At 36.5% G+C, this 11,101-nt stretch overlaps 1 protein-coding gene across 2 annotated transcripts in view; it reads left to right on the forward strand.

Annotated features, from left to right (window-relative positions):
* LOC127881250 (contactin-5-like) overlaps positions 1 to 10,725 on the forward strand; it is a 68,411-nt gene extending 57,686 nt beyond the window's left edge. Inside the window, exons 24-28 of one of the 2 annotated variants that reach the window (XR_008049978.1) lie at positions 1,094 to 1,283; positions 4,741 to 4,856; positions 6,328 to 6,508; positions 7,293 to 9,030; positions 9,187 to 10,725. Coding sequence is in view for 1 of the 2 variants with exons in the window: in XM_052429003.1 (XP_052284963.1) it covers positions 1,094 to 1,283; positions 4,741 to 4,856; positions 6,328 to 6,508; positions 7,293 to 7,444 (639 nt within the window). In the remaining variant the exon portion in view is untranslated. Of the gene's footprint in view, positions 1 to 1,093; positions 1,284 to 4,740; positions 4,857 to 6,327; positions 6,509 to 7,292 lie in introns of both variants that reach the window. The other variant, XM_052429003.1, reaches the window with a different exon arrangement.
* The last annotated feature ends 376 nt before the right edge of the window (positions 10,726 to 11,101 follow it).

Below are 11,101 nucleotides of genomic sequence, written 5' to 3' on the forward strand. Positions count from 1 at the left end.
TTCTGGACTATAACTTTTTTCCAGATAAAATTTCATGCTGTTGCATCTTGTTCATGAACAAAATCTAAATTTTTAAGACAGAATTACATAAATGAGAGAGCTGCAATAACCAATAAAGAAAATTTTCAACAGAGTGTGCAGTACTTTGTGATTTTTGATAAAAAAGATACAAGAAAATAATCCTACAATAACCGGAGAGATATGTTTTCGCTTTGTGGTGTTCTGTATCAGTCTTTGATGAATTAAAAATTATCTGATATATTGGTAGCTGAACAATAATGTGTGGGAGTGTATTGTCAAATAGTACAAACTTCCTAATAAAAAATTCAAATTCCATACCAAAATAATGCCTTTATTTTATGTACAAAAATACCATTGCAATGTCCTCTGAATGAAAGGTTACAATTATATAATAAACAAGACCATTGCCAAGCAATATATGTCCCCTACCGGCTCCACCATTGTCAGAAATTCCACCATTGTCAGATTTTTTTTAAATATTTGTTGCCGTAGCAACCAGAATTTTTGACGTTGGAACAAAAAGAAATGACGAGCATAATGTCCATACTGCCATCTATCCATGTTACAAATTTCATGAAAAAATATGAAGAACTTTTAAAGTTATTGTAGGATCCAGAAAACCACCATTTTCAGCGCTATTTCTAGTCTATTTGTTGCCAAAGTAACCAGACTTTTTGATGTAGGAACGAAATGAAATGGCATGCATAATGTCCATATTGCCATCTATCCATGTTTCAAGTTTCATGAAAAAATATGATGAACTTTTAAAGTTATCGCAGGATCCAGAAAAGTGTGACAGACAGACTGACAGACAGACAGACACACACACAAAGCGAAAACCATAAGTCCCCTGCGGTGAAACCGGTAGGGGACTAAAAATGACGAAAAAAAGCATTGTCAGTGTATTAACCCATTCCTGCTCAGAAGCAAGGTGAACATTGCTATATGCAACCAGCATAAAACAAGGACTGTCTGCGAGTAAATTATCAGTATCTTAGGGTTTGAAATGAATTCATTCATATCGGTCTTCAATTAATTTAAGGGATCATGAAAACATGAAATGATTGTTTAGATTCATTACTGGCTGAAAGATAGAGAGACCCAGTCTGAGGCCAGACAGAACATCATCTACGGCAATGCGGACCACGGCCTGATCATTGGTCTAATGCCGGACACCTTCTATACAGTCACTGTGATGGTCTTCAATGGAGCTGGAAACGGTGTCAAAGGAGAGGTCTACCATCAGACTACTGATAGATTTGGTGTGTAAACTTTAATATAAAGATATGTCATCACCATGAAGTGTAGTTGTGCAGGACACTTTTTAGCTCAACTATTATATATGAAATATATATAGTGGAGCTATCCTACTCACCCAGGCGTTTCCGTTTCCGTGCAAATGTTAAAGTTTTCGTACTACCCCAATTATTATGCTCCCCCCCAAAAAAATTGGGGGGAGCATATAGTCACCGCTTGGTCTGTCCGTGTGTGTGTGTGCGTCCATCCGTGCACAATTTTTGTCCGGGCTATTTCTCAGCAACTAATGACCGGAATTCAAGCTTCACTACCAAGAGGAGTTGTGCATATTATCAGCCAGTTCTGGCCGGATGATTTTTCACAGAGTTATGGCCCTTCGAAATTTTCCATTAACTGTACATATAGTGCAATGCTTGTCCGGGCTATTTCTCAGCAACTAATGACTGGAATTCAATGAAACTTTATGGGAAGCTTCACTACCAAGAGGAGATGTGCATATTATCAGCCGGTTCTCGTCGGATGATTTTTCACAGAGTTATGGCCCTTTGAAATTTTCCATTAACTGTACATATAGTGCTATTCTTGTCCGGGCTATTTCTCAGCAACTAATGACTGAAATTAGATGAAACTTTATGGGAAGCTTCACTACCAATAGGAGATGTGCATTTTATCAGCTGGTTCTCGTCGGATGATTTTTCACAGAGTTATGGCCCTTTGAAATTTTTAAGTTGCTAAACTATCCATTGTATTATTTTGTCCAAAGTTATGCCCCTCAAGACGTTTCCTTTTATCTGAATATATAGTGCAATATTGTGACAAAGAAAACCTTTGGGGAGCATCACCCGTCTCCGACGGTTTCTTGTTTTCATTGTCCCTTGACATATTGCTTTCATATTTTGTATACTTGTTTACCAACATGACCCCAACCTATAAACAAGAGCAGACCACTGTATCAAGCATTTTGACATAATTATGGCCCCTTTTACACTTAGATAATTGAACATTTTGCTTAAATTGCCATAACTTCTTTATTTATGATCACATTTTATTACTACTTTGACAAAACAACACTTACGTGAATACCACAATGGATTCCACCCAAACAATACCCCACGCCCCCACCCAGAATCTTCCCCCCCCCCCAACCTCCCCCCTCCCCCAACCTCCCTCCCCCCCCATATTGTTTTTGCCCTGTCTATTGGTCTGTTGGTTGGTCTGTTGGTTGGTTGGTTGGTTTGCGCCAACTTTAACATTTGCAATAACTTTTGCAATATTGAAGATAGCAACTTGATATTTGGCATGCATATGTATCTCATGGAGTTGCACATTTTGAGTGGTGAAAGGTCAAATATATGGGTCAAAATCGCTCATTTAATGTACACTTATGCAGTATTTCAATAGTAAAGATAGCAACTTGATATTTGGCATGCATGTGTTTCTCATGGAGCTGCACATTTTGAGTGGTGAAAGGTCAAGGTCATCCTTCAACGTCAGATGTCAAATATATGTGGCCAAAATCGCTCATTTTATGAGTACTTTTGCAATATTGAAGATAGCAACTTGATATTTGGCATGCATGTGTATCTCATGGAGCTGCACATTTTTAGTGGTGAAAGGTCAAGGTCATCCTTCAAGGTCGAATAAATGGGTTAAAATTGCTCATGTAATGTCACTTCTGCAATATTGAAGCTAGCAATCTTATATTTGAAATGCATGTGTATCTCATGGAGCTGCACATTTTGAGTGGTGAAGGGTCAAGGTCATCCTACAAGGTCAAACGTCATATAGGGGGACATTGTGTTTCACAAACACATCTTTTTTTTTTTTTAAACATCTAATAAATTACCCCACCCCACATTACACCCCCCTCTCCCGCCCCCCCCCCCCCTACTCCCTCCCCTACCCCCACCCCCCCCCCCAATTTTTTTTTTTTTTCCTTTTTTTATTTCTGAAAGATCGTCTAATAAATGATTGTATATGAACAATTTCCCCATGATAGCTTACGTTATACTGTAAAGCACTTAAATAGTCGAGCACGCTGTCCTCTAACAGCTCTTGTTTTATCCCTTGTGATTCACTTGATTCCCAGAGTTCTTTTCCTTCGAACCATGAAGTGTAGATATGGACAACACTTTTTTTCATATCCAGTGATTCACAAGATTCCCGAGTTATTTTTCCTTGAGCTTAGCTTAAGTGGTGCAGGGGTGTTTGTCTCATTTGTGATAGTTAGATCACCTAAGAAAAAAATGGGCTCATCGTGAGCTTTTGTGGTTGATAGCTCTCTTTTGTCACCCATGGTGTGTCATCAACAAATATATTTGAGCCTGCTCTGTGAAAATGGGGCTTAATGCATGCTCGTAAAGTGTCGTCCCAGATTAGCATGTGCAGTCTGCACAGGCTAATTAGGGACGACACTTTCCGCTTTTGAGGTATTTTTCGTTTAAAGATATTCTCTTTTTAGCAAGAATCCAGTTGAGGTGGAAAGTGTCTTCACGCATTAGCCTGTGCGGACTTCACAGGCTTATCCGGGATGACACTTTAGGCACATGCATTAAACCCCATTTTCACAGAGCAAGGCCCATTTGGTATGTGACATCAGATTGTGGTGCTCTACAAATGTTGTTCAAATCATACCCCTGGTATGAAAATTACCATACACCATTACAGAGGTTAGCGATCACTTGTTCTTCTGAGTTAACCCTTTCCCACTCAGAAGCAAAGTAAAGATAGCTATGTGCAAACAGCATAAAACCAGAACAGCCTGCGAATAACTCGCAGTCTGTTCAGGTTTTATGTTGTTTGCTGCTCATCAGTATCTAAGGGTTGGAAAGGAAACCTTTAAAACTTGAATCTAGTAAGAAAGGTATTAAATTAAATTTAATTTTCTAAGGGACTACAAATGCGTGAAAATTTGTATCTAAGTGGTAAAGGGTTAATGAAGTTTAAAAACTGACATGAGGTGTCATTTTATACCATACTATTTTATGCCCCCGGATCGAATGATCGGGGTTATAATTTTTGGCCTGTCTGTCTGTCTGTCATTGTATGTGTGTGTCATTGTATGTGTGTGTCTGTCCCAAAACTTTAACCTTGTTCATAACTTTTGCAATATTGAAGATAGCAACTTGATATTTGGCATGCATGTGTATCTCATGAAGCTGCACATTTTGAGTGGTGAAAGGTCAAGGTCATCCTTCAAGGTCAAAGATAAAAAACACAATCCAAGGGAAGTAACATGCTTTAAAGGGAGACAATTTCTATTTTATATCATTTGGCAGATCATTTTCACAAGGGAAGTAATATTTTTTAAAGGGTTATAATAATTTAAAAATATAATTTCAAAGCCGCGCAGTAGGGGGCATTGTATTTCTGACAAACATATCTCTTGTTTTAAAGAGTAAATTAATTAGTGAGGGATCCTGTGACGAGGAAATCTGTGAACAAGACCTTACTTTGTTGCAGCTCCACTGACCTATCCTGTGGACATCAAGATCTATCCCTATGGTAACCACTCAGTGATGTTAACATTCCGAGGTGTTAACACGGGCGTGATTGAGGAACCACTCCTCGGTTACAAGGTCAGTCACATTATTCTTTGTTAACCTATTTATTTTAGCTCGGTTACATCAAAAGCCTAGAGCCTATTGAAACGCTCTTGAGTCGGTTTCCTTGGTAGAACCAGTTCTTGGTCTCTGTCGGAGATCTAAAGAACTCTCCCACAGTGGGGATCAAACATGTGAACTCCTATTGCTAGGCAGACACCATTTCCACTAACCCGTGGCAGCCTGTGTTGAAATCAACATTACTTTATTAAAAATGAGTCAATCAAGATGATAATCAGAAACATAGTGGTGATTTGGTGAATTTGGTTTGAAGTTCAAACGCGAATAATACATAAAACTGCTATTAATTGCATAACAGCCATATCGCCCTAAAGGTTATACTGAAAAGATTTTAAGTAAAAAAAAATCACTGATTTTTAGCTCAGATGTTTTCGGAGAAAACCCAAGGTATTGTCATAACCTGCTCGCCGTCACCCGTCCGCCGGCGTCGTTCTTAAACCTTTACATTGGCTCTAAAATCAAAGTGCTTCTACCTACAACTTTGAAACTTCATATGTGGATGTACCTTGATGATTTTTTACAGACCACACCAAGGTTGGGGTCACTAGGTCAAAGGTCAAGGTCACTGACCTCTAAAAACAAATAAAATCTGACAAGCTTTCATTTATTAAAAAATGCACCTGCAGCTGAGCGTTGGCACCCGTTATGCGGTGCTCTTGTTATCTTTCTATATCTGTGTAAATGCTGTATATGGGGATAGTAATCGGTGTCATTGATAGCTCAAGTTATCTGCCTTACGTACTATTTGAGCCACGTCATGGGAAAAAGGGACTTATGCCATATGTGGCAACGGTAGTTCCAGCCCAGCCTGCTCAACCATGAAGTCTGGTCAGGAGCTTCACTGTTGGCTAATGAGACCACAAAATCACGCGTGACAACAGCTGCCAGCATAGCTCCTGACCAGACCGGGCAACTGCACAGACTGCATATGGCATAAGACCCATTTTCCCATGCTGTGGGTCATTAGGTCCACTAATTATCTATTAAGTCATATTTCTTCATCAAAGCGCACAAAATTGTATGACGCTCAAGCAGAGTCTTTCTAGTTAACCCTTTCCCACTCAGAGGCAAAGTGAAAATGGCTATGTGCAAACAGCATAAAACCAGAACAGCCTGCAAGTAACTCGCAGTCTGTTCAGGTTTTATGCTGTTTGCTGATCATCAGTATCTAAGGTTCTGAGTTGAAGCCTTAAAAACTTGAATCAAGTAAGAAAGGTCTTTAATTAAATTTAACTTTTTAAGGGACTATAAATGTGTGAAAATACATATCTAAGTGATAATGGGTTAATTATAAAATGTATATATATATATATCATTTCCAATGATTCACACATTCGCAAGATATTTATCCTGGAACATGACTGGCAACACATTCCTGACAAAGCTTTATTTATATTGTCAAATGGCTCTTATTTGACGCGTGCAGGTGAAGTACTGGCGTGACTCTGAGGACATCCGCAATGCCAAGGAGGCCAATCTGGAGCGTAATGTGGAGGGTGTGCTGTATGATGTGCAGGTGAACACGCTCTACCACTGTCGCGTGTACGGCTACAGCGTCGGTGGAGACGGCAAGGGCAGCTCACCGGACACACTCTTCACCTACACAGGTAGGCAATCTCTTGTTTTTGACTTAACCTTTTTTGTTTTAGGCTCAATTGCATCGAAAATCTTGGGCTTATGGAAACGTTGTCTAGTCTGTTTCCTGGGTATAACCAGTACTTGGTGTCTTTAGTTTGAACCAACTTATTTTAGATTGATCTCAACAACAGCTAAAGGCTTATTATGTAAACGTTGAGTTCTTTTCCTGGGTATACCTAGTACATGGTGTCTTTAGTTTGAACCTGTTTATTTTAGATTGATAGCAACAACAGTTGAAGGCTTATAAATTTCAAAGGCTGTAGAGTCTGTTTCTTGGGTTCGAACTGTACTTGTTGTGTCTGGGTGAGATCTAAATCACACTCCCACAGTGGAGATTGAACCCATAATCTCCTGGTATATAGGCAGACAGCATATCCACTACGCCACGAATGGACAATAAATAGATGTAAGAAATCATAAGTACAACTGGTCAGACTGCATAATACAGATTTGTTGTAATAACAAGGTTGAGGTAGATTCAGTTTTAATAACCAAGAGTAAGTTCAGCTTTAAATGGCAATATGCATGTTAGTCATAAATATTGTATGCATTTTATTAATTAGGTGAAACAATTTGTTGAAGAACCAATAACAAAAATAATTAATAAAATATTTTCAAGGTCCTGTAATAACAAGGAACTGAGTGATAAATATTTACTTATCATTATAATACAGTGTTAAAAATAGATGGACATTGCGTAATGTCAGCCCATTGCATTAAACATTGTGTAAAGTCAGCCGCTTTCCATTGCAGAGGAAGGTAGGGTGATCGGTATACAGGTGGATCCAACCACGTCCAACTTTGTGTACGTAGTCAGGGATGATATCAACACAGCGGCGATGGCGTCTTATGGAGCAACCCTGCTGATTTCCATCATAGCCGCAGCTGTCTTATGGCTGGTTTAGTGTGGACTGCTTTGCAGAAATTGAAATATAAATCATTGTATTGCAATTTGTATGAAAATTGTACAGAGAAATTTACGATTTACCATATCACCATTGATTGCATGATACTTAAATACAGGCTTTTCTAATTGATTGAATGTGTATGTGAGCCAACACAATTTCTAAGAGCTTTGTTTCCATTTATTTTCTCAAATGTCTTATACAGGTTCTGTGTTGAGTCTTTCCTACGTTTTTGTGTGTGTAAATTCTGTATTTCTCTCTTGCCCGATAGATATGATGCACCTTTTAACAAGTGCTTTTATTATGAGCCATTATCATGACATAATAATGTTTATGTTAAAAAAAATCCATTTGTTTGTAAAGACATCTGAAATCCTGCAAGTCAATGCAGTTTTAAATTTTGTATTTTTTGTATCATATATTGTTCTTTAAAAAAAGGTCTTTTAGTAATGTGTCTGCATTGGACTCTTACATGAAAAATTTGATTCAATAGACTTATTCTGTCATGTTTTCTCATGTGATTTTGAGTGATAAGAATTTATAGGTGTGTACTAAATATGATTGTGCTGTTGTGTGCTGGATCAATGTTAGTCTAGAAGACGCCGAATTTCAAACACTCAGGAACTTAATTTTGGACATTTTCTCAAAAGAACCTTAGGTTCTTGTATATTTTCTAAACATCAAAATCAATCATCTAGACTGGTAACAGTTGTAGTCAACAGGTACATCACCTTATAATTGAAACTTACTATAATTGTAACTTACTAAACATGGATTGTCTGTCCTTGACAATATCTCATTTAAAACTGAATTCCATTTTCCTTATTGTAGCCGTTAATTTAGTTATGAAAAGATTTTCGTTCAATGTCGTTGCTTTAAACTAAACATTCTCTCCAGAATTTGTGTTATTATTGATAACCTTTATTCTCTTTAAAGTATACAATGTTTGTATCTAATCTGAAATTTAAAAAGAAAAATACAGAGCTTTTGTGTGTCTATTAGAAAATCCTGTATTTTTCCATTCTCACTCATGCTTATGTGATTTTCATAAAATACACCCATTTACTATTTAAATTGTATGTTTATAATGTGTGCATTTGAATATTGAATTCTTAAATAAATGTCATTATGTGGTATTTATGATTATTTCACATTGTTTATCAACATCCCATATGTACATACATCATCTACATATACCTACAATTGTGTTTATTCTCTTTTTTGTAATGATAGGTTTAGGTTTTGTATAGATTTTAGATATGTGCACTATTTTTGTACTCAATTTTTATGTAAATAGGTATGTGTAATTTGTATGAATACTGCGATTTTCACCTCAGACCCTTATTTCATGTAAATAGATGGTCTTTGCAAGAATTTTTATACGCCCGTATAAAATACGGGACGTATTATGTGAAACCCCTTGGTGGGCGGGCGGGCGGCGGGCGGGCGGCGGGCGGAAGGCATCACTTTGTCCGGACTCTAATTCAAATTGTATTCATCCGATCTTCACCAAACTTGGTCAGCAGTTGCATCTAGTTGATATCTAGGCCAAGTTCGAATATGGGTCATGCCGGGTCAAAAACTAGGTCATAGGGTCAATAAGTGCATTTTCAAAGGGGCCACTTTGTCCGGACTCTATTTCAAATTGTATTCATCCGATCTTCACCAAACTTGGTCAGCAGTTGCATCTAGTTGATATATAGGCCAAGTTCGAATATGGGTCATGCCGGGTCAAAAACTAGGTCATAGGGTCAATTAGTGCATTTTCAACGGCGCCACTTTTTTTTGCTTATTTCCAAAACAAATACATCAATCATCAGTGTATCATCTCCAATGGCACACGAATCGGGCGTATATTGCTCCGTCATGCGGCGCTCTTGTTACATTATGGCGTGTCAAGTTCAACAGGTTTAAAAATATAGGTGAAGTGAACATGTTTATTGCTAAACCAAAGATAAAAAGAAATAATTTATTGTACTAACCTAACGTTTCAATATTCCTCAATGCATATTGTAACAGGCAAGATGGAAAACAAACATTGATTATGCTTACAAAGTGTTTATTTTTAATTCCTTGAATGACTACTGCTATATACGGATGATGTTAAACTGTTGAGACGTTTCATGAAGTAGGGTCCTAATTATATACCATCAGCCAATCAGAATCTCAATTTTTTTCAGCAATAGACACATGATGCTTTTCACTCTGCTTTCTGAAATTATACACAACTGTCTCGTTTTACTTTCTTGCCTGAAAAATTGCGTCTTCTGTTCTAATGTTTCAATGCCAGGTGAGATCAGGACTCCAGTAGTAATAACAATTTTCAAACAATCCGCATAAAATAGCTGTTGCAGCAAAACAATTATGCCTTTGATGTTTTATTGTACCTTTTCATAAATGTACATGCCCACCATAAATACTTACTGTACAATTAATGAATTCGGTCTTTGAAGTGACCGTCTCTTAACCTCTTACATATCCACAAAAAGTCAGGGTTTATTTAATCAGCTCATAATTTGTTTGATAACTTAAGTCAGAATTTGCTAACCTCAGCATTTTGCTTACTTGTAGTTTTTCTTTGATGCTTAATTTTGTATGTATGTTTTAAATTTTGTTTGACACAAAACTGACAAAAGTTGTTTGCTTCTTGCTGTTACGCACAAGATGAAATTCTAGTACGTAATTTGATTTTTTCAATAAATTTAGTAATAAATAATATTTTAGAGAAATAGAAGGGGAAAAAGAATCAGCTTTTAAAGTAATACATGAGAGCATACAACAGTTTGTATACAAAAGGAAAGTGCTTCAAGTTTGGTGGTCATTCTAAGATAATCAAATTGTGTACAGTACAATGTACTGTAGTTATACTTTTATCATTCAGTTGCTTCCTTTCATTCGCTGTAATCTGCTTATAATTACAATATTTTGTATAATTGTACAATTTAATTGCTTCCTTCCATTCGCCATTATGTGCTTATAATAAATTATATTATATGTATTCATCATTCCTATGTAATTGATTACATTCCTCTGTGAAATATTAACTTCGATTTTACAAGTCCATAATTTATATTATATTCTTGAAACAACACCGGTATTCTGTGTACATTTTTCTTGTATGTACCATTTATCAAGTCAAACAGTGTTGTTGTTTGTTTTTTGTTTAATCAACTTTATCTTTTGTTTCTAAATAAAATAACAATTCCAGCTATATAATGAATTCCATACAGATGTATATTCAAATATGTTTACCCTTTTGTGTAATAAAATAGTTTTAGATACGTGTCTTTACTTATTTCTGCTGGAATGGGAAAGTATTCCTCAGGTCTGTGTTTACTTCAAATTTTGAAAATAGCACTACTTAGAAGTACTTAAAATGTATTTGACCTAAAAACCAATATACTTACATAAATGTATATCTATACACAGTTAAAACAAGACATGTCTTTAAAAAAATCAATGGGCATTTAAATAAACACTGATGTCATTTTTTACTTAATATACAAAACAAGAAAGATGATTAGTTACTTTCATTTTGGACTACCGATTGATTTCCCTAATTACGAGACTTCTTAAATATAAGATTTTTGGGATGAATTGTCCAATAATTCAGTTGAGATCATCTCGTTTGTTTAAAGGCACAATTTGTAAATAAAT

Source organism: Dreissena polymorpha, chromosome 5 (assembly GCF_020536995.1).
Source record: "Dreissena polymorpha isolate Duluth1 chromosome 5, UMN_Dpol_1.0, whole genome shotgun sequence".
In the NCBI taxonomy this organism is placed as follows: domain Eukaryota; kingdom Metazoa; phylum Mollusca; class Bivalvia; order Myida; family Dreissenidae; genus Dreissena; species Dreissena polymorpha.